At 44.8% G+C, this 24,579-nt stretch overlaps 1 protein-coding gene across 7 annotated transcripts in view; it reads right to left on the bottom strand.

Moving 5' to 3' along the window:
* Nucleotides 1–15,831: 15,831 nt before the first annotated feature.
* Nucleotides 15,832–24,579, bottom strand: part of LOC134583349 (receptor-interacting serine/threonine-protein kinase 3-like) — a 28,003-nt gene continuing 19,255 nt past the window's right edge. For 6 of the 7 annotated variants that reach the window (XM_063440237.1, XM_063440233.1, XM_063440236.1 and 3 more), the window contains 5 exons: nt 23,995–24,086; nt 23,587–23,632; nt 23,011–23,072; nt 17,181–17,269; nt 15,832–16,725 (listed from right to left, as the gene is read on the bottom strand). In XM_063440237.1, the coding sequence (XP_063296307.1) occupies nt 16,497–16,725; nt 17,181–17,269; nt 23,011–23,072; nt 23,587–23,632; nt 23,995–24,086 (518 nt within the window). In that variant the 3' untranslated portion in view covers nt 15,832–16,496. The remainder of the gene's footprint in view (nt 16,726–17,180; nt 17,270–23,010; nt 23,073–23,586; nt 23,633–23,994; nt 24,087–24,579) is intronic. The other variant, XM_063440239.1, reaches the window with a different exon arrangement.

The raw sequence follows: 24,579 nt of genomic DNA, 5'->3' as shown, positions 1-24,579 counted from the left end.
TCCCAGTGTCCCCTAGTCTCCCAGTGTCTGTGTCCCCATGTCTATGTCCACAAGTGCCCCCATGTCTCCCAGTGTCCCCAAGTGTCTCAGTATCCCCATGTCTCCCAGCCAGTGTCCCTAGTGTCTCAGTGTCCCAGTGTCCCCCAGTCTCCCAGTGTCTGTGTTCCCATGTCTCTTAGTGTCCCTACTGTCTTAGTGTCGCAAAATGTCTCAGTGTCCCCATGTCTCCCAGTGTCTGTGTCCCTAGTGTCTCAGTGTCCCCATTTTTCACAGTGTCCCCAAATGTCTCAGTGTCCCCATGTCTGTATCCACAAGTGCCCCCAGGTCTCCCAGTGTCTCAGTGTCCCCAGGTCTCAAGTGTCTCAGTGTTCCCATGTTTTACTGTGTCCCCATGTCTCTCAGTGTCCTCTAGTATCCTAGTGACATGGGGACACACTGAGACATGGGGACACTGGGAGAAATGTGGACACTGAGACACTGGGAGACTAGGGGACTGGGCGACATGGTGACACTGACAATGTGATACATAGGGACACTGAGACTCTTGGTGACTTGGGAGACTGAGACACTGGGAGACAGGGAGACACTGGGAGCAATCCATCTATACAGCAGAATCAAACTGTTAGTAGTGTGTTGGTGATTTTATAGAATTTTCTCTTATGTCACTCCTTGTTAATTAATTATACAATTGATTAAGGCCATTTCCTTTGTCGCAAAGCACTCCTGATAAGTTACCAAAAGCTTTGATACTAAGACACCTGCAAATACATATTTGTTTCGAAATATTTTTGTTCTTGTATTGTTTTTCTCTTCTTAGTTTTTTTGGTTTTTCTCCAAGTTCTTTTTCCCTTTTCCTCTTTTTGTCCATATACTTAAGTTTAGCATGTTATACTACCTGTATTATTTATTAATTTTAATTGTCATTATTGCTAATTTTTTTCCACGAAAGTGTCAGGGTACCTGAAGTCTCTACCTCCGAGAGAGGTAGAGACTTAGACGTCTATCCGTCCAGACGGGCTGTTTCCTCTGTTCCTCGCGGTCCACCCGGTCACGTAAACGCCGGCCGCGAGGGAGTCACTTCCTTTTGTAGCAGGACGTCCGGAAACCGACGTCATGACGCCAGCCCGGAACGACCTGTCACTCAATCCTGTAGAGACTAATCAGATCTCGTCGGAGCCGTGTCTCTCCCTCCGAGCCAGGGTATTTAAACTTGCTTCTCCCATTTGCTCATTGCCCTGTCGTGGTTCTAGCCTGTCTAGTCACACAGTGCTCTGGTATTTTCTGTTATCCCTTTGGTTCCGACCCGGCTTGTTGTACTTTCTCTGTTTACCTCTGTTATCCTTGACCCGGCTTGTTCCTCGCTTACCTGTCCTCTCGTTCCCTCGACCTCGGCTTGTCTCTGACCATTCTCTATACTCTCCGTACGTTAGTCCGGCCATTCTAAGGTCCGGTATACGTATCCTGTACCTGTTTGTACTCTGCGTGTTGGATCCCTGTCCCGATCCTGACATTACGACAGGGCCAATGGATCCTGCAAGTACAAACAGTCAGCTTGGTCCTTCTGATCCTAGGTTCGAAGCCATGGAGCACAGAATGGATCAGATGGCGCTAGCACTACAGGCGTTATTGTCTCGTGCTAATAACCCGCCAGAGGAGACGCGTACTACTTCTATTTCTCCTGTGAGCTCAGGCCTAGAGGTAGCCACTGTAGGTGCCTCTTCCCGTATTACACCACCAGTACGTTATGGTGGCTCACCTGAGAAGTGTCGTGGTTTCCTTAACCAGATCAGTATCCACTTTGAACTACAACCTCGCTCCTATCCTACAGATAGGGCAAAGGTTGGATTTATTATCACCTTACTCATTGAGAAAGCTCTGAGATGGGCCAACCCACTATGGCAGAACGATAACCCGTTAGTATATAACTATAATGCCTTTGTAGCTGCCTTTAGAAGAACTTTTGACCCTCCTGGTAGAAAGGTCAATGCAGCTAGATTACTGTTGCGCCTGAGACAGGAGAACCGAACTCTCGTGGATTATTCACTAGAGTTCAGGTCTCTGGCGTCAGAAGTTAAGTGGAATGAGCAGGCTTATATAGATGTATTTTTGAACGGGTTATCAGACGTAATCCTTGATGAGGTTGCTACTAGAGAACTCCCTGAAAATTTGGAGGATTTAATTTCGTTCATTTCTCGTATTGATGAGCGTTTAAGAGAGAGACAAAACACTCGAGAGAGGAACCTTAGACCTTCCTTTAAATTAGCTCCCGCATTTCAAAGTCCTGATCCCACTACCTCACTGTTTCCTGAACCTATGCAGATAGGCAATACTCGCCTCTCAGAAGAGGAGAGACAGTACAGGAGAAGAGAGGGATTATGCATGTATTGTGGAGTCAGAGGTCACTTACGCCTGAATTGTCCTAATCGTTCGGGAAACGCTCGCACCTAAGTTTCTCTAGAGGACAGGCCTTGGGTGTTTCTATTTTGTCCTCTACTCATAATTATAAAGATCACAGGCTTCTGCTACCAGTTTCTTTAACTTGGGAGAAGGGAGTACTAAAGACTATGGCTTTGATAGATTCCGGAGCTGCTGAGAATTTTATCGACCAAGCCTTTGCTACCAAACACACTGTCCCATCCCAGTTAAGGGATACACCCTTGGCCGTTGAGGCCATAGATGGTAGACCTTTACTTGAGCCTGTTATCTTCCGTGAGACTATACCCGTTAACTTAACTGTTGGTATCTTGCACGAGGAGAACTTATCACTTATGCTCATTTCGTCCCCTTCGGTCCCCATAGTCCTGGGGTACCCATGGTTAAAAAGACATAACCCTATTATCGATTGGGAGTTAGGGGAGATACTCTCATGGGGTCAGGGCTGCCAGGAGAAGTGTTTACGCAGGGTTTCCCCATTGGCTGTAATAAACACACCGGGTAGTACCACTCAGTCTACAGAGGGACAGATACCGTTCATCTACCAGGACCTAAAAGCAGTATTCGACAAGAAGAATGCCGATACCTTACCTCCACACAGGTCATTTGATTGTAAAATTAAGCTTTTACCTGGTACTATGCCTCCGAGGGGCAATGTATATCCTCTATCCACTCAAGAGAACTCAGTTCTAGAGGAATATATTCGTGAGAATCTAGAAAAAGGATTCATTAGGAGATCCTCTTCCCCCGCCGGGGCTGGTTTTTTTTTCGTTAAAAAGAAGGATGGTACTTTGAGACCTTGTATTGATTACCGGGGTTTGAATAAGATAACCATCAGAAATGCCTATCCCATTCCTTTGATTACCGAGCTGTTTGATCGTTTAAAGGGCTCTAAAATTTTCACCAAGTTGGATCTCAGAGGGGCGTATAACTTGGTGAGAATCCAGGATGGACACGAGTGGATGACAGCGTTCAATACCCGTTATGGTCACTATGAATACACGGTTATGCCATTTTGTCTTTGTAATGCTCCGGCAGTCTTTCAGGATTTGATTAATGAAGTTCTTAGGGAGTTTCAACATGATTGTGTCATTGTATACCTGGATGACATACTTATACACTCTAGGGAGATTGAGACCCACCACAGACAAGTCAGAAAGGTATTGCTCAAACTTCTGCAACATGGCCTATACTGTAAATTGGAGAAATGCAGTTTTGACCAGTCTCAGATAGACTTTCTTGGGTACGTGATTTCTGGGGAGGGTTTTAAGATGGATCCTGACAAACTCCAATCTATTTTGGATTGGCCATTACCTATGGGACTCAAGGCTATCCAGAGGTTTATTGGTTTCTCTAATTATTATAGGCGCTTTATTAAGGGATACTCTTCTATTATTGCGCCTATTACCAATATGACCAAACAAGGGGCTAATACTAAGACCTGGTCTACTGAGGCTCTTGTTGCTTTCAAGACGCTCAAGGAACTTTTTGCTTCTGCCCCAATTTTGGTTCATCCTGATACGACTAGGGGCGGTTCTGTCACAAAGGTTAGGGGTGGACAAACCGTTACACCCTTGAGGGTTTTTCTCTAAGAAACTATCTGGTCCTGAAAGCAGATATGACATCGGTGACAGGGAACTGTTAGCGGTCATTATGGCTCTTAAGGAGTGGAGGCATTTATTAGAGGGGACCTTACATCCTGTTACTATTTTAACGGACCACAAGAACTTGTCCTATATTGGGGAGGCTAAATGCCTATCCTCCAGGCAAGCTCGTTGGTCCCTATTCCTGACTCACTTCAACTATGTGCTTACTTATAGACCTGGTTCTAAGAACTCCAAAGCCGATGCTTTATCTCGCCAATATGAACCGTCCACTATAGTTGAGCCAGTTCTTTCCTCGATAGTTCCTAAATGTAATATCATCGCTAACACGAATCTCAGGATTCATTCTCCGTTGCTTACCGGGGACATGGAGTTACAACATCTAGCTCCTAAACAGACTCCTGGGGATAGACACTTCGTTCCTCCTGCTCTCCAACTGGAAGTGTTACGGTGTTTCCACAACAGCAAGGTAGCTGGGCATCCTGGCATTCGCAAGACGTATGCTTTAATCTCCAAAGATTTCTGGTGGCCTGCTTTGCGTAAGGATATTAAAGATTTCATCGATACTTGTGAGGTCTGTACTAAGACTAAGCAACCTCATACGCTTCCATGTGGATTTCTGCATCCCTTAGAGGTTCCAGAGAAACCATGGTCCTGTTTAGCTATGGACTTCATTGTCGATTTGCCTATCTCTAAAAAACAGACTGTCATCCTCACCGTGGTTGACAGATTCACCAAGATGGCTCACTTCGTTCCTCTGCCTAAACTCCCGTCTTCACCCGAATTGGCAGAGATATTCGCAAGGGAGATTTTTCGTTTACATGGGATACCCTCCCAAATTGTATCTGACAGAGGTTCCCAATTTGTTTCCCGTTTTTGGAGGTCCTTCTGCTCTCAACTGGGTATCAAATTGAATTTCTCTTCTGCCTATCATCCTCAGTCTAACGGAGCTGCTGAACGCACCAACCAAAAAATTGAACAATATTTACGTTGTTTTGTTTCTGAACACCAGGACGATTGGGTTGGTTTGATTTCTTGGGCGGAGTTTGCACACAACAATCTCGTTTGTGATTCTACTCATTCAAGCCCCTTCTTCATGAATTATGGCTTTCATCCATCTATTCTTCCCTCGGCCTCCCCTTCCCAAGGGATACCGTCGGTTGATGTTCATGTTGCCAATTTGAGGAAGTTGTGGGATCAGACTCGACAAATTCTTCTGCACAATTCTATGCTGGTTAAGAAACACGCCGATAAACGTAGAAGGGCGGCTCCGGTGTTTGTTCCAGGTGATAGAGTTTGGTTGAGTACAAGAAACATCCATTTAAAAGTACCTTCCATGAAGTTCGCTCCTCGTTATATTGGACCTTACAGGGTGCTGACTCGGATTAACCCAGTCGCGTATCGTCTAGCTCTTCCCGCTGCCTTACGCATCCCTAACTCATTTCATGTTTCATTGCTGAAACCACTAGTCTGCAACAGATTTTCCTCCACAACGTCCTTTCCTCGCTCTGTTCAGGTGGAGGGTCAGGAGGAGTATGAGGTTAACTCTATTATCGATTCTCGAATCTCCCGGGGGAGAGTACAATATCTGGTCGATTGGAAGGGATATGGTCCTGAGGAGAGGAGTTGGGTACCTCAAGAGGATGTTCATGCTCCTCGTCTCCGCAGGGCGTTTCACTCCCGCTTCCCATCTCGTCCCGGTTCCTTCCGCCCGGTGGGCGTATCTGAGAGGGGGGGTACTGTCAGGGTACCTGAAGTCTCTACCTCCGAGAGAGGTAGAGACTTAGACGTCTATCCGTCCGGACGGGCTGTTTCCTCTGTTCCTCGCGGTCCACCCGGTCACGTAAACGCCGGCCGCGAGGGAGTCACTTCCTTTTGTAGCAGGACGTCCGGAAACCGACGTCATGACGCCAGCCCGGAACGACCTGTCACTCAATCCTGTAGAGACTAATCAGATCTCGTCGGAGCCGTGTCTCTCCCTCCGAGCCAGGGTATTTAAACTTGCTTCTCCCATTTGCTCATTGCCCTGTCATGGTTCTAGCCTGTCTAGTCACACAGTGCTCTGGTATTTTCTGTTATCCCTTTGGTTCCGACCCGGCTTGTTGTACTTTCTCTGTTTACCTCTGTTATCCTTGACCCGGCTTGTTCCTCGCTTACCTGTCCTCTCGTTCCCTCGACCTCGGCTTGTCTCTGACCATTCTCTATACTCTCCGTACGTTAGTCCGGCCATTCTAAGGTCCGGTATACGTATCCTGTACCTGTTTGTACTCTGCGTGTTGGATCCCTGTCCCGATCCTGACAGAAAGGTGGCAACCCTGACTACTCTTCACATACTCTTGCTTAAAGGAACACTATAGGGTCAGGAAAACAATCATGTATTTCTGACCCTATTATGTTAAAACCATCATCTAGCCCCCTGGACCCCTTTTGCCTCCCTAAATATAGTAAAATCCTACTTGTATTCAAGTCTTCATCTGCTGGCTCAGACCCTGTCTGCCTCTGTCTGCTGACATCCTCAGAAGTGGTGGTCTGAGCCAATTACAATGTTTCCCCATAGGATTGGCTGAGACTGTCAAGGAGGCAGATCAGGGACAGAGCCAGCACGAGTCAAACATAGCCCTGGCCAATCAGCATCTCCTCATTGAGATTAATTGAATCCATGCATCTCTATGAGGAAAGTTCAGTGTCTGCATGCAGAGGGTGGAGACACTGAATGGCAGTACTGCACACTAGGCAGTACTGCCCCAGGAAACACCTCTAACAGTCATCTAAGGAGTGGCCAGTGAAGTTATCACTAGGCTGTAATGTAAACAGTGCATTTTCTCTGAAAATACAGTGTTTACTGCAAAAAGCCTGAAGGGTATGATTCTAATCACCTGAACAAATACAATAAACTGTAGTTGCAGCCATTTACAGTAAGTAGTATGTGAATGCTGTGTGCAGTGTTTGAATGCACCCAGCTACAGTATGTAGTGTGTGAATGCTATGTGCAGTGTGTGAATGCAGCCATATGTAGTGAATAGTGTGAGAATGCTGTGTGCAGTGTGCGAATGCTGCCATATATAGTGAATAGTGTGAGAATGCTGTGTGCAGTGTGTGAATGCAGCCATATACAGTGAGTAGGATGGGAATGCTATGTGCAGTGTGTGAATGCAGCCATCTACAGTAAGTAGCATGTTAATGTTGTGTGCAGTGTGTGAATGCAGCGATATACAGTGAGTAGTGTGTGAATGCTGTGTGCAGTGTGTGAATGCAGCCATATACAGTAAGTAGGGTGGGGATGTTGTGTGCAGTGTGTGAATGCAGCGATATACATTGAGTAGTGTGTGAATGCTGTGTGCAGTGTGTGAATGCAGCCATCTACAGTAAGTAGTACTGGAATGCTGTGTGCAGTGTGTGAATGCAGTGATATACATTGAGTAGTGTGTGAATGTTGTGTGCAGTGTGTGAATGCAGCCATCTACAGTAAGTAGTATGTGAATGTTGTGTGCAGTGTGTGAATGCAGCAATATACAGTGAGTAGTGTGTGAATGCTCTGTGCAGTGTGTGAATGCAGCCATATACAGTAAGTAGGGTGGGGATGTTGTGTGCAGTGTGTGAATGTAGCGATATACATTGAGTAGTGTGTGAATGCTGTGTGCAGTGTGTGAATGCAGCCATCTACAGTAAGTAGTACGTGAATGCTTTGTGCAGTGTGTGAATGCAGTGATATACATTGAGTAGTGTGTGAATGCTGTGTGCAGTGTGTGAATGCAGCCATATACAGTAAGTAGGATGGGAATGTTGTGTGCAGTGTGTGAATGCAGTGATATACAGTGAGTAGTGTGTGAATGCTGTGTGCAGTGTGTGAATGCAGCCATATACAGTAAGTAGGATGGGAATGTTGTGTGCAGTGTGTGAATGCAGCGATATACAGTGAGTAGTGTGTGAATGCTGTGTGCAGTGTGTGGATGTAGCCCTATACAGTAAGTAATGTGTGAATGCAGCCATATATAGTGAATAGTGTGTGAATGCTGTGTGCAGTGTGTGAATGTAGCCCTATACAGTAAGTAATGTGTGAATGCAGCCATATATAGTGAATAGTGTGTGAATGCTGTGTGCAGTGTGTGAATGCAGCCATATACAGTAAGTAGTATATGTATATGTGATGAATTAAAGGGGCATTCTAAGCACTATCCACATTATCCAAAGCTTCCAGTTTTGTGTTAAACAGTTTGTTTTTTGTGTTAAACAGTTTGCCCACTGGTTGCCTGTAGCCTGGTCCATCACTTTACTTATTTTTACTATGGAAAGTCCATGTGCATATGGACACTTTCATTGGCTGAGCAAATGGGGGACGGGGCATGCAGGCAGGCACCATAACAACACCAGTGGGCTGTAGTGGTTATGGTGTTATAAGAAACTTTTGGAAAATCATAAATCCCACAATCCACTCCCAACCCTCCACTGTTAAAATGGACAACCAAACACTTCAATAGCCCCTAGATGTAGCAAATGTCTTTAATAATTTATTTTGCTGGATGTGCTACCACCCTGGTTGCTAAGATAGCGAATTACATTCATTTTCAGACCACAAATAAAGATCAGGCTCTGCCAAATCTTCAAAATCCTCATTTAGAGATATTCAATTATAGACATGTGCCTGTTAGTGTCGTTAATAAACATCTTAATAATTTAAAAATGAAAAACCAGTGTGGACCAGATCAAATCCCAACGATGTTGCTGAAGCTCAGTGCGTCAGGATACATACCCAAACTTTGGAAGACTGCAAAAGTATCCACAAAAATGGTGACAATACTGGTATCTAACTATCGCCAGATATCATTGCTCCCTGTATTGTCAAGAATCTTTGAAAAATGTGTCCACACGCAACTATGTGAATATTATCAACAATTAAATTATCTGACCCCTGATCAATCAGGCTTTCGTCCAAATCACTCCACTACAACTGCCCTCTTAAAAGTTTGCAATGACATCCAAATTGGCATGGAACAAGGAGACTTAACTGAAGCTATTTTCCTTGATATTGCCAAGGCCTTTGACACAGTAGACCATGGCATTCTTTAGCAAAAACTTAAATTAAAAACTCAGACATTGGTGATCGTCCGCTAACCTGGTTTCAATCGTATGTTTCAGACAGATTGCAATATGTGGCCATTTCTGATAGCGCTTCCCTCCCTCTTCCAGTCACGTGTCAAGGCTCCATACTCAGCCCCCTGCTTTATAAACAATCTGCCTAATGTCTGCAAATCTTCAACTGTACACATGTATGCACACGACACAGTAATCTACGCTGGAAAACCCAAGCTACCGCAGCTTGAGGCTTTGCTCAAAAACCAATTCGCAGAGGTAGAAAAGTGGATAGCGGATAACAAACTCTTCCTAAACACTGACAGAACCGTTACAATGATCTTTGGAACTGTACCTTAATTACGTAAACTACAAAATGAACATTGAATATTTTTTGTAATATTGTATCCTATTGTATCAATGCAATGTTTTGTTGTCCCAGGACATATTTGAAAACTAGAGAAATCTCAATGTATTCTTCCTGGTAAAATATTTTATAAATAAATAAATGATGCCCCTTTAACAATCAGTAAAGTGGTAAATGTAGTGAAGTGTTCAGCAAGTTGCATTCAGTGGTCATTAACCCATTACATTCTAGTGAATGGTGACAGATAAAGTAGCATTTTATATCCTCTAATTCCGTATCCTCGGCAATCAGGACCTCTTTTAGTTTAATTATCACTGTTCATATGTTGTTTACCCCCATTCATCCTACGTGGCCCATGTGGACTTTATAAATACCACGTGGCATGGTTAACAGCAATTTCTTATCGTATTAAACGGCGAATCCTTTGGGACAGGAAGAGAGCTTTTTACGATAGAAGATTTCAGCTGAGATCCACCGAGATTGCACAAACTTTGCAATAAATTTTATTCAATGATGCCTATTTAGCAGCCAGCTTCCCCTTTCTCATTTCCTCCTTGGGCTGTCACCACTTCGTATTCTATGAAACAATATTACAAATAATTCCACTTAAAATCGTCTGACTTGGCATTTACAGACGTATACGCAAACTCCAAATAGTGTTGGGTGCACTTTGGATGCATTATGTAAACATGTCTTTCACCAGCAGGGAGCGCTATAAGCTGGGTACGGACCTGCTGGGCTCTGCAGTCAATACAGTCACCTTACGATGTTCCTTTCTGTATTACGTTTTACAATGTATTTACAGCAGAAATCTCCTTGAGGTTGTGAGTATGTGATCCCCTTGTTAATTCTTCGCAACTCCCAGCTAAGTGAATAGTGAGATCAGAGAGAAGATAGGATGAGATAGAAATCATTGTTATTAGAACTTAGTTTGTATTGAGACCTGACCATGAGCCTCCAGTATGGACATGACAATAGCTCCATATTGTTCTGCTAACCATTTAGGTGACTGTCCCAGTGGCGGATCCAGAGCCTGATCTCGGGAGGGGCACTTGTAGATTATTTAAAGAATTAATCCAGGCAGCTCAGTGTAGTAGTTATGGTGCCAGTAGTGCCAGGATCCCATCGCAGAGTAAGTAGTCAAACCGTTTAAGAACAGTTTGACTACTTACCTGGGGTCTGCTGGGATATAGAGCATAGGAGCAGTGGTATGTGTGAGGGGTGAAGTGTGTGTGAAAGGTGCAGAGTGTTGTGTGTGAGCGGTGAAGTGTGTGTGTGAGTGCGTGAGGGCGGCAGTGTATGTCAGGGTTGCAGTGTGTATATCAGGGTTGCAGTGTGTGTGTTAGGGGGCAGTGTGTGTGTTGGGCAGTGTGTGTGTAAGCGGTGCAGTGTGTGTGATAGTTGCAGTGTATGTGTGTTTGGGGCAGTGTGTGTATGTGTATGGGGGGAACTGTATATGTGTGTGGGGCAGTGTGTGTATGGGGGGCAGTGTATGTATAGGGGAGCAGTGTGTGTGTGAGGCAGTGTATGTATGGGTGGCAGTGTGTGTATGGGGGGCAGTGTGTGTATGGGGGCAGTGTATGTATAGGGGCAGTGTGTGTATGGGGGGCAGTGTGTGTGAGGCAGTGTGTGTATGGGGGCAGTGTTTGTGTGAGGCAGTGTATGTATGGGGGTAGTGTGTGTATGGGGGCAGTGTGTGTGTGTGGCGGGGCAGTGTGTGTATGGGGCAGTGCATGTATGGGGGTCAGTGTATGTGTGGGGCAATGTATGTATGGGGCAGTGTGTGTGTATGGGGGCAGTATGTGTGTATGGGGGCAGTGTGTGTGTGAGGCAGTGTATGTATGGATGGTAGTGTGTGTATGGGGGGCAGTGTGTGTGTGAGGCAGTGTATGTATGGGTGGCAGTGTGTGTATGGGGGGGCAGTGTGTGTATGGGGGGGCAGTGTGTGTATGGGGAGAAGGAGGGTAGGCAGGCTTTTTAATAATGTTTTCTTTTAAATTTAAATTAAATAATTATATTTATGTCTCCCTTCCCTTCTTACCTTTGTTGAGGAGGAGGGGGGACATTTCTCCATCCCTGGTGGTCCGGTGGATAATCCCTGGTGGTCCCAGTGGTGGTGAGGTGAACTCTAGCCCGTAGCTCCTGGGCTAGAGTTCACTCTCGCGAGATTTGGAGCGTTGCTGTGCTCGCGAGTGTTGGACCCGGAGGAGCTGCCGGCTGAGCTCCCGGGTCCTATCTCCCTCCCTCCCCTGCCGGCTGTCAGCATAGTGCCTGCGGACCGGGGAGGGAGGTCTCTGATCTCTGATCTACCTCCCCGGACCGCAGGCACATTGCAGGGCTGGCACTTGGACAATGCCAGCCCTGCATTAGCTGGCAGGGGAGAATCTTGGGGGGGGGGGGGGGAATTGCCCTGTTCCCCCCCCCCCCCCCCCTGGATCGGCCGTCCCCAGTGAGCTTTAAAAAAAAAAATGAAGATTGATTTACCTTTTAGCCCTCGGCGCGGCATGCTTCGCGTTCTTGGCCAAGATCACCGATCCTGAATCAGTAGATCTCTACGAGGAGCGTTCGATGCCTTCATGCAGAGCGTGCCTGTGACAGTCCCTCCATCAATTGATGCTCCTAGTGCTTACCAAGGACCATCAGCACCGCACCAGACACCATAAGCACTGCAGATCCCACAAACCGCCGCAGCTTGGCTGGGAACTCACCGTCCTCTACCCACCCTGGACCCACGACAAGGCTCCAGGTTCCAGTGGGTGAACCTCTCCTCCAAGAGAGAGTAGCAGGAACAACTTAGTGATTATAGCCCAGGGGAGTATACAGAGTATAGCAATTCCCCAGTGTAGATGCAGCCTTTTCCCCCACACATGAGACGAGGCTCTATGTTGAGGGTAAAACAGGAACTCAGCAGATCTGAGGGTTTATTGAACAGCTTGGTCTTTTATACAGTTTCCCCACCCAGGTGGACCTTGTGGGGCACAAGGACACAGGAACAACAAACCAATAAAAACATAGTTTTACATTCAGTCACTCCCAGTTACTGTACACAATCCCTCCCCTCTGCCTGTGATACAATTATCAAAGACAATCGACTAACTCAATTAACTCTAAGCAGAAAAAAACATAAATTTTTACAAACCCCAAAAAGTACCCCAAAATACAACATATCCCCACATCCCCTGATAGCCCCGATCTGGGTGAACAACATATCCAAAAATCACCCAGATCGGTTCAGGGCTTCAGGAATTTCCTGGAAGTCTTATTTTTGCACCACCGTGCACATAGTCCCGTGCCCAAAATAGTTCCATACACTCGACGGCAAAACACTGCTGGACAATTTAAGATGGCCGCCGCCACATGTTTGAAAGGGGCATTGTGCTAAGTCCCAATATGCACAAATAGAGTTTTTAAAAGGCAATACACTCCAGGGGCCATAGTCACAGGACAAGAGGCTGGCAAGCAGGCCTCTCCAAAACCAGTGGCGAGGTTACTTTCGCCATAGTGCCATCTTTGCAGGACCGGATCCAGGAAGTCTGTTTGGCGGCTGTGAGAGTGACTGACTAATTGTCCTAAATGTCTACTAACAGCCAGTAGACTGGATTTAATCAGCAGTGTAAACATTGCAATTTCTAAGAAAAGGCAGCATTTACACGGATGACCCTGCAGAGACAAACTATATCCCAGAACCATTTTTACATTAAGCTGTAGTGGCTCTGGTGAGTGTAGTGTTATACTCTAAATACGTACAATGTTATTTGGAGTGAGCCGGCTGCTCGGGTGGTGTGGCATTTAGAGGGTGTGGGAATTTCCATTTTGTTTTATATGTATAATAAAGTTTTAGTAATTAACACTACAATCCAGTTGACTCCTGGCACAGTCCAGGCACACATTTGTTAGGAGGCGGAGACACAGAAGCATTCAGGTAGACTTAGCAAAGTCTCACCAAAACGTTTACTTCCACTATTCTGCAATTTTTGGGGCAATTTGTTAAACCTGTCAGGTTTGTTCACCTGTTGCTCCTTTTGAGCCCTAACAAAATATATATGAATACACGCCATTTTTACACAACTGTTTTATTTCTACTTTTGGCATACTAAACCCACAAATTTACTGTGAAGAAAACTGTCACCTTTTAGAACCTTAATAAATATAATCAAAATAATGATGGATAATAGTGCTCTCTTTTCAGAACACATTGATACATACTACCTTATTGCTTCTTTGTCCCCTACATGGCCACATCCAAGATATGCAGACGGACACACACATACACACGCTGACTCAAGTAGACACACATACACACACTGATCCATGCACACACACACATACACTGACATATACACATACACACACTGATCCATGCCACACACACATACACTGACATATACACACACACACACTGACCCATGCAGACACACACATACACACACACACTGACCCATGCAAACACATACACTGACCCATACAGACACAGACATACACACACACACTGACCCATGCAAACACATACACTGACCCATGCAGACACACACATACACACACACACTGACCCATGCAAACACATACACTGCCCCATACAGACACACACATACACACACACACGCACACTGGCCCATGCAGACACACACATACACTGATCCATACAGACACACACTGACCCATGCAGACACATACACTGACCCATACAGACACACACATACACACCCACACTGACCCATGCAGACACACACATACACACACACACACTGGCCCATGCAGACACATACACTGACCCATACAGACACACACATACACACACACACTGACCCATGCAGACACACACATACACACACACTGGCCCATGCAGACACACACATACACTGATCCATACAGACACACACTGACCCAGGCAGACACACATGTTCACACACACTGACCTAAACAGACTAACATACACAAACATAATGAGTGAAGCAGACTGGCACACGTTCTCTGAAACACACTGTGAGGTATACTTAAACCTCCTACCTCTTTATTAATTTGATGTTCGTGTGTTTCAGGAGACACCGAAGCATTCAGGTAGATTTAGCAAATTCCCACCAAAACGTTTACATCTAATATCCATCTTGACTGTGCCTGGCTGCCTTCAATCCCTGTCTTTGTAGTGAAAAGAGAGTATGTGTCTAAGGGGTGGAGTTTCACTGCAGAATGTGTAATCCATGAATGAACACATAACTAACAGATGACAAAATATATAACTGATTTATTTGATACAATTACCATGTTTTTAAGTTTTGGGTTTAATGTTTTATTACTCAACAAACAACATCTATAATTGTCTTTTATTTTCAGTATCGTAGCATGTAGTAACCTTTCCCACAGTCCTACACATTAAAAGAAGAGGTGCAAACACTACAGCCAAAGGCGGTGTTTAACCCCTTAAGGACCAAACTTCTGGAATGAAAGGGAATCATGACATGTCACACATGTCATGTGTCCTTAAGGGGTTACAGGGACACTCCACTGCTCAAATAAAAAAATATAAAAATCCTAATGAAAACATGCTGGCATTTAATCATACATTTTTCCACTGGCGGTATATCTAAAAAAGAGCTTGTAAAAGCTGTAGATCTCTTGTCTGCAGCCTTTGAACGCCCTCCCCTTCTAACCCCGCCCAGACTTTCCGTGGCTGTCCAATTACAAGCTTCTCAATGCAGCTCAATGAGTAGTCTTTGTAAGGCAGGTACTCTGGGTAATTGCTGCCAACTGAATTTTGCTTTACTGAGCTAATCAACCAGGAAGTACCTGGACCAGTTGGCCGATAGACAGGGTGTGACCAGGTTCATTTATAAAAGTAGCAATTTCTATTGAAATCTGCGCTTTTTGTAAAATGAAAAAGACGACACACTCTTCACATTTCAGCATTTCGGCAAGATAAATTGCTTTAGAGGTCCGGAGTGTTCCTTGAAATTGTAAAGGAATGGGATGGGCTGACAAACAGTTTATGCAGTATATTAGAGATTGGAAATGCTTAAATAAGAGGTGAGATGCAGTTATACTTAAACAGGTAAGAATTTGTCTGCAAACATCACAAAGGTGAGAAAAATAAATCCCAAAAGTTGCTGTGAGAGGGAGCTAGATCGATTAGCGTGATCTAGAAAGTCGTACCTGGTGGATAGACCTTTGGAAGGGTAAAATGGGATTAAATAAATATTCTTTGGTGTCAGTTTAATTTTACCTGTGCCTGACCAATGACCCACTATACACCGCACCATGAAAATGGGGAACATTAATTTTCAGTGTGACTATTTTGGTCTAAAATTTTAATTTCTTGGTAAGTTCTCTTGGTAAGTCCCACAATGAATAAACCTCAATGGGTTCAATAATGACATTTATTTTCAAGCAATGAGAAAATAGTTTATATTATTTTTCCTTAGGCTTGCCAGACCCCATTCAGAGAAATAATATAATTTATCACATAATTAAACTGAAAAGTTGTGGGATCTGGGTGCTTTTCAGCTATTTTGGGCGCTCAGACCAGGCTATTTGGGGATATAAGACTTGAGGGGGTACCTTGTGGGGAAATGTATAATTTAGGGTGATAAAGATTGTACATGTCCTGGACCTGACAGTTCATGTCATTATGTTGTGTACTTTGCTTCAGTCTGCTCTCAGGTCCAATGCCCCTGGAATATGTATCTGGAAACCCCTTGCATGGGGATTCTCATAAAAGGCCAGCCGTGGCTCCATTAAAATCAGTAATATCCCCAGAGCTGAGTGTTGTCCAGTTGCTGGGGAGGTGTTGGGAGGTTCTTGGATTACTTTGCTGTATTTGGCTGTTCCCTTGGAGTATTTTATTTGTTCCTGAGCACATCTTGGAGTAACCAGCGGAGGAGAGTCCCTGCTATGACTAGCACTCCACTACAGCTTTGTCCACATCCAGCCTCTGTTTAATCCAAAAATGGTGGCTGTGACTTCGAAAGAAGTTCCTGCCTTTTCCTTGCTTTGTTGGTCAGATACCATTGCAGTCCACATTCCAAACTTCACTTCCATAATTTTACGATGGATGATATAAGCTTCCCGGGATCTTTCCGAATGGTTTCTAATACGGCTTTCTCAGCAGTCCGTCCGATATCTTTCAATGAATCGGAACTGTCGAGCTTTGCCTTCTCAACGCTGGACAATATTTTATCTTTGGAAAGTGTCTCCACTATCTTCTTATATTCTCCAGAATTTTTAATGGTTTCTGTGAGGTTTTTAAGCGGGCCTTCTGTGTGAAGAAAACAACAAGCAATTAGAGTTTAGAAATGTGTGCGGATCAAAGAGCTAGTGGTAGGACAATAGGAGTATAGGACTATAGCAGTTAACCAGGGGAAAAGCATAATTGACCTTGTGTAGTAATATAATGTTCCTCTCACGCAGTGCATTCTGGGTAATATTCTCTGGTCAGATTTATGTTAGATTGCTGGGTTTCGTTCAAGCCAGGGGAGAATAGTCTGAGTCGTGAGGAGATGACTTGAGCGATGGATTTTCATTAAACCACCAAGACCACAGGACCTTCCTCACCAATGGGAACAGTTAAAACCAGGGAAGGGATGATTTACCAGTGCTACGGGGCCCTAGAGACCAATGTCCCAACACCATGGAAAAGATATCAGGCCAGACTAACCATTGTGGGACATCTCCTACGAAATGAGTGTGAAGAGTGACAAAATATACGATTTTAGAATTTACCTGAATCTTCTGTAGGGGTATCAGCCGCTATTTCTGTAGTAGTTACAGCAACGTCTTGCTTTTCAAATGTCAGTTGGTCAGCCTGAGGAGGGAATGATATGGAAATGATCTTAGCTACCTAGACCTCATAATCATATCACAATGTGACTGCTGTCTGTAGAATACTCAGGGAACACAGCAGCTCACACTGGGGGGGGGGGGGGGCAATTAACTAAAACCCCCCAATATCTTTTACACTAAAGGGATACGGATATTACAATGTGACTGCTGTCTGTAGAATACTCAGGGAACACAGCAGCTCACACTGGAGGGGGGAATTAACCAAACTCCCCAATATCTTTTACACTAAAGGGATACGGACATTACAATGTAACTGCTGTCTGTAGGATACTCAGGGAACCCAGCAGCTCACACTGGAGGGGGCAATTAACCAAACCCCCCCCCCCCCAATATCTTTTACACTAAAGGGATACGGACATTACAATGTAACTGCTGTCTGTAGAATACTCAGGGATCCCAGCAGCTCACACTGGAGGGGGGAATTAACCAAACTCCCCAATATCTTTTACACTAAAGGGATACGGACATTACAATGTAACTGCTGTCTGTAGAATACTCAGGGAACCCAGCAGCTCACACTGGGGGGGGGGGGGGGGCAATTAACTAAAACCCCCCAATATCTTTTAAACTAAAGGGATACGGACATTACAATGTAACTGCTGTCTGTAGAATACTCAGGGAACACAGTAGCTCACACTGGAGGGGGCAATAAACAAACCCCCCAATATATTTTACACTAAAGGGATACGGATATTACAATGTAACTGCTGTCTGTAGAATACTCAGGGAACACAGCAGCTCACACTGGAGGGGGCAATAAACAAACCCCCCAATATATTTTACACTAAAGGGATACGGACATTACAATGTAACTGCTGTCTGTAGAATACTCAGGGAACACAGCAGCTCACACTGGAGGGGGCAATTAACCAAACCCCCCAATATCTCTTACACTAAAGGGATACGGACATTACAATGTAACTGCTGTCTGTAGAATACTCAGGGAACACAGCAGCTCACACTGGAGGGGGCAATTAACCAAAACCCCCCAATATCTTTTACACTAAAGGGATATGGACATTACAATGTAACTGCTGTCTGTAGAATACTCAGGGAACACAGCAGCTCACACTGGGGGGGGGGGGGGGCAATTAACCAACCCCCCCCCCCCCCAATATCTTTTACACTAAAGGGATACGGACATTACAATGTAACTGCTGTCTGTAGAATACTCAGGGATCCCAGCAGCTCACACTGGAGGGGGGAATTAACCAAACTCCCCAATATCTTTTACACTAAAGGGATACGGACATTACAATGTAACTGCTGTCTGTAGAATACTCAGGGAACACAGCAGCTCACACTGGAGGGGGCAATTAACCAAACCCCCCAATATCTCTTACACTAAAGGGATACGGACATTACAATGTAACTGCTGTCTGTAGAATACTCAGGGAACACAGCAGCTCACACTGGAGGGGGCAATTAACCAAAACCCCCCAATATCTTTTACACTAAAGGGATATGGACATTACAATGTAACTGCTGTCTGTAGAATACTCAGGGAACACAGCAGCTCACACTGGGGGGGGGGGGGGCAATTAACCAACCCCCCCCCCCCCCCCAATATCTTTTACACTAAAGGGATACGGACATTACAATGTAACTGCTGTCTGTAGAATACTCAGGGAACACAGCAGCTCACACTGGGGGGGGGGGGGCAATTAACTAAAACCCCCCAATATCTTTTACACTAAAGGGATACGGACATTACAATGTAACTGCTGTCTGTAGAATACTCAGGGAACACAGCAGCTCACACTGGAGGGGCAATTAACCAAACCCCCCAATATCTTTTACACTAAAGGGATACGGACATTACAATGTAACTGCTGTCTGTAGAACACTCAGGGAACACAGCAGCTCACACTGGAGGGGGCAATTAACCAAACCCCCCAATATCTCTTACACTAAAGGGATACGGACATTACAATGTAACTGCTGTCTGTAGAATACTCAGGGAACCCAGCAGCTCACACTGGAGGGGGCAATTAACCAAACCCCCCAATATCTCTTACACTAAAGGGATACGGACATTACAATGTAACTGCTGTCTGTAGAATACTCAGGGAACACAGCAGCTCACACTGGAGGGGGCAATTAACCAAAACCCCCCAATATCTTTTACACTAAAGGGATATGGACATTACAATGTAACTGCTGTCTGTAGAATACTCAGGGAACACAGCAGCTCACACTGGGGGGGGGGGGGGGCAATTAACCAACCCCCCCCCCCCCCCCCAATATCTTTTACACTAAAGGGATACGGACATTACAATGTAACTGCTGTCTGTAGAATACTCAGGGAACACAGCAGCTCACACTGGAGGGGGCAATTAACCAGCCCCCCCCCCCCCCAATATCTTTTACACTAAAGGGATACGGACATTACAATGTAACTGCTGTCTGTAGAATACTCAGGGAACACAGTAGCTCACACTGGAGGGGGGCAATAAACAAACCCCCCAATATATTTTACACTAAAGGGATACGGACATTACAATGTAACTGCTGTCTGTAGAATACTCAGGGAACACAGCAGCTCACACTGGAGGGGGCAATAAACAAACCCCCCAATATATTTTACACTAAAGGGATACGGATATTACAATGTAACTGCTGTCTGTAGAATACTCAGGGAACACAGCAGCTCACACTGGAGGGGGCAATAAACAAACCCCCCAATATATTTTACACTAAAGGAATACGGATATTACAATGTAACTGCTGTCTGTAGAATACTCAGGGAACACAGCAGCTCACACTGGGGGGGGGGGGGGGGGCAATTAACCAACCCCCCCCCCCCCCCCCCAATATCTTTTACACTAAAGGGATACGGGCATTACAATGTAACTGCTGTCTGTAGAATACTCAGGGAACACAGCAGCTCACACTGGAGGGGGCAATTAACCAGCCCCCCCCCCCCCCCAATATCTTTTACACTAAAGGGATACGGACATTACAATGTAACTGCTGTCTGTAGAATACTCAGGGAACACAGTAGCTCACACTGGAGGGGGGCAATAAACAAACCCCCCAATATATTTTACACTAAAGGGATACGGATATTACAATGTAACTGCTGTCTGTAGAATACTCAGGGAACACAGCAGCTCACACTGGAGGGGGCAATAAACAAACCCCCCAATATATTTTACACTAAAGGAATACGGATATTACAATGTAACTGCTGTCTGTAGAATACTCAGGGAACACAGCAGCTCACACTGGAGGGGGGCAATTAACCAAACCCCTCAATATGTTTTACACTAAAGGGATACGGACATTACAATGTAACTGCTGTCTGTAGAATACTCAGGGAACACAGCAGCTCACACTGGAGGGGGGCAATTAACCAAACCCCTCATTATGTTTTACACTAAAGGGATACGGACATTACAATGTAACTGCTGTCTGTAGAATGTGTTGGGAACACAGCAGTTCACACTGGAGGGGCAATTAACCAAAAAAAAAACAATATCTTTTACGCTAAAGGGATACGGACATTACAATGTAACTGCTGTCTGTAGAATACTCAGGGAACACAGCAGCTCACACTGGAGGGGGGCAATTAACCAAACCCCCCCAATATCTTTTACACTAAAGGGATACGGACATTACAATGTAACTGCTGTCTGTAGAATACTCAGGGAACACAGCAGCTCACACTGGAGGGGGCAATTAACCAAACCCCCCCAATATCTTTTACACTAAAGGGATACGGACATTACAATGTAACTGCTGTCTGTAGAATGCGTTGGGAACACAGCAGCTCACACTGGAGGGGCAATTAACCAAAAAAAACAATATCTTTTACGCTAAAGGGATACGGACATTACAATGTAACTGCTGTCTGTAGAATACTCAGGGAACACAGCAGCTCACACTGGGGGGGGGGGGGGGGGCAATTAACCAACCCCCCCCCCCCCCAATATCTTTTACACTAAAGGGATACGGACATTACAATGTAACTGCTGTCTGTAGAATACTCAGGGAACACAGCAGCTCACACTGGAGGGGGCAATTAACCAGCCCCCCCCCCCCCCCCAATATCTTTTACACTAAAGGGATACGGACATTACAATGTAACTGCTGTCTGTAGAATACTCAGGGAACACAGCAGCTCACACTGGAGGGGGGCAATTAACCAAAAAAAACCCAATATCTTTTAAACTAAAGGGATACGGACATTACAATGTAACTGCTGTCTGTAGAATACTCAGGGAACACAGTAGCTCACACTGGAGGGGGGCAATAAACAAACCCCCCAATATATTTTACACTAAAGGGATACGGATATTACAATGTAACTGCTGTCTGTAGAATACTCAGGGAACACAGCAGCTCACACTGGAGGGGGCAATAAACAAACCCCCCAATATATTTTACACTAAAGGGATACGGATATTACAATGTAACTGCTGTCTGTAGAATACTCAGGGAACACAGCAGCTCACACTGGAGGGGGGCAATTAACCAAACCCCTCAATATGTTTTACACTAAAGGGATACGGACATTACAATGTAACTGCTGTCTGTAGAATACTCAGGGAACACAGCAGCTCACACTGGAGGGGGGCAATTAACCAAACCCCTCATTATGTTTTACACTAAAGGGATACGGACATTACAATGTAACTGCTGTCTGTAGAATGTGTTGGGAACACAGCAGTTCACACTGGAGGGGCAATTAACCAAAAAAAAAACAATATCTTTTACGCTAAAGGGATACGGACATTACAATGTAACTGCTGTCTGTAGAATACTCAGGGAACACAGCAGCTCACACTGGAGGGGGGCAATTAACCAAACCCCCCCAATATCTTTTACACTAAAGGGATACGGACATTACAATGTAACTGCTGTCTGTAGAATACTCAGGGAACACAGCAGCTCACACTGGAGGGGGCAATTAACCAAACCCCCCCAATATCTTTTACACTAAAGGGATACGGACATTACAATGTAACTGCTGTCTGTAGAATGCGTTGGGAACACAGCAGCTCACACTGGAGGGGCAATTAACCAAAAAAAAACAATATCTTTTACGCTAAAGGGATACGGACATTACAATGTAACTGCTGTCTGTAGAATACTCAGGGAACACAGCAGCTCACACTGGAGGGGCAATTAACCAAACCCCCCCAATATCTTTTACACTAAAGGGATACGGACATTACAATGTAACTGCTGTCTGTAGAATGCGTTGGGAACACAGCAGCTCACACTGGAGGGGCAATTAACCAAAAAAAAACAATATCTTTTACGCTAAAGGGATACGGACATTACAATGTAACTGCTGTCTGTAGAATACTCAGGGAACACAGCAGCTCACACTGGAGGGGCAATTAACCAAACCCCCCCCCCCCCCCCAATATCTTTTACACTAAAGGGATACGGACATTACAATGTAACTGCTGTCTGTAGAATACTCAGGGAACTCAGCAGCTCACACTGGAGGGGGGAATTAACCAAACCCCCCAATATCTTTTACGCTAAAGGGATACGGACATTACAATGTAACTGCTGTCTGTAGAATGCGTTGGGAACCCAGCAGCTCACACTGGTGGGGGCCATTGGTTATGACAACAATCACTCCCTGTTGGGTCTGGTTTGAGAGGTGCTAGTCTGACCCAGGACAACTACCGGTGTTTCATATCTTTTCCTCATGGGTCATCTCACAAAGCGAACTAACCCACTTACCTCACCCATATCTTCCAGGAAATTTTTTCTTATGTTGTTTAATCTTTCAAAATCGTCATCATCTGGAAGATAAAACCATGGGATTGTTTTGTTATGTGTTTGGTCACTGCTTGTCCATGTTGCTTATTCTGATGTCAGGAACTGATTGAAAAAACACAACTACCAAGCTGCCAAATCAGGCCGTCAGACATCATACAGACGGTGTCTACTGGGTGTATGTGGAATACATATACTGCTGGAATGGAATAGTTTAATTAATCAGCACAGGAAGCCCGTGGGAACTTCTAGGATTAATGAATTCATTCAGCGGGGTGTGGGAGGCCAGGATACTGTTTATTGACTGACATTTACCAGAGGGCTCTCCAGTGAAACACACGGGTATCCTTTATAATGCAATATTCTGCGTTATTTACTATTCAATATGTGAACTGATGAAAGTCCACAAGGAAATTGCTCATTTTAGGGCAAATAAACCAAATGGAAAATGTCGGTGATTTTAAGAATGTCTCTGCCCCGGCTGTTCTGGGCTAATGCCTGACGTTCACAGTTAATGAATCTTTTAATCTATTCACAGACCTGTAGAGCAGCTGATGGCTCCAGTCTCGTCATTCTCTTCTGGAATCTGTGGAATAAAGGAATATATCTTCTTAGAAAACAGCACGGGTTGGAAAGAGAACAGAAATATTCTGGGCACAAGGAAAGATTTTCACTTCAAACTGGATCAACTTCTCTAATATCAATTACTGTCCAACTAGTTTACGTCTCCCGAGGTTCTGCAGTGCAGGGCTATAAAAGGTAGGTTAGGGTAGGTTAATCTAGGCCAACGAAGGGTCTGTGAAGACCAGTTATTGATGGATGTACAGGGCATTATTGGTTCTTAATAGATTAAAATGGCAATAGTTAAATTTTAGCCAATTTAGTGACATATTCATCAAATCCAATTGTTTCTTCCATTTATCTGCTTATTTATTTAATTTCACATACCTGAGCACCAATCTTTTTAAGGAGGATTTGAACATCTTCGTCGATTTGGCTTTCGTATGCCTCGAACATGCTGGCTGTCAATTCGCTGCATTCTGGGGTAAAACAATAGATAATGGAATATATTATGTCCAAATCAGAAAACAAATTAAAAAAGCACATTTCTTATTTTCGTGACTTTTAACGCACGAAAGGAGACCGACCGCCAGGTCAAACTGTATGGATCTAATTTCAGCTACTGCTGCCTGTGCGGTCGGTCAAAAGTTTACTTCCACATAACTCCCGAACCCCTGGTCAGATCTGGGTGATTTTTGAATATGTGGCTCACCCAGATCAGGGCTATCAGGGGATACCATATTTAGGGTGTAGTATTGTGAGTGTCTCCCTTGTAGGGGAGAACCGCATAAAAGCAGGGTATGTGGAATAAAAGTTCAGTTCTACTCCTGATACTGTGTGTCGTCCAGTGACTGGGAAAGGTGATGGGATATTCTTGGATTATATTGCTGATTGTGCCTGCTACTCTATGGGATTTACTACTTGTTCCTGAGCCATTCTAGGATTACCAGCGGAAATAGGCTGTGGGAGATC

The sequence above is a fragment of the Pelobates fuscus genome, chromosome 13 (assembly GCF_036172605.1).
Source record: "Pelobates fuscus isolate aPelFus1 chromosome 13, aPelFus1.pri, whole genome shotgun sequence".
NCBI lineage: Eukaryota > Metazoa > Chordata > Amphibia > Anura > Pelobatidae > Pelobates > Pelobates fuscus.
This window is presented reverse-complemented; position numbering and strand designations above follow the sequence as displayed.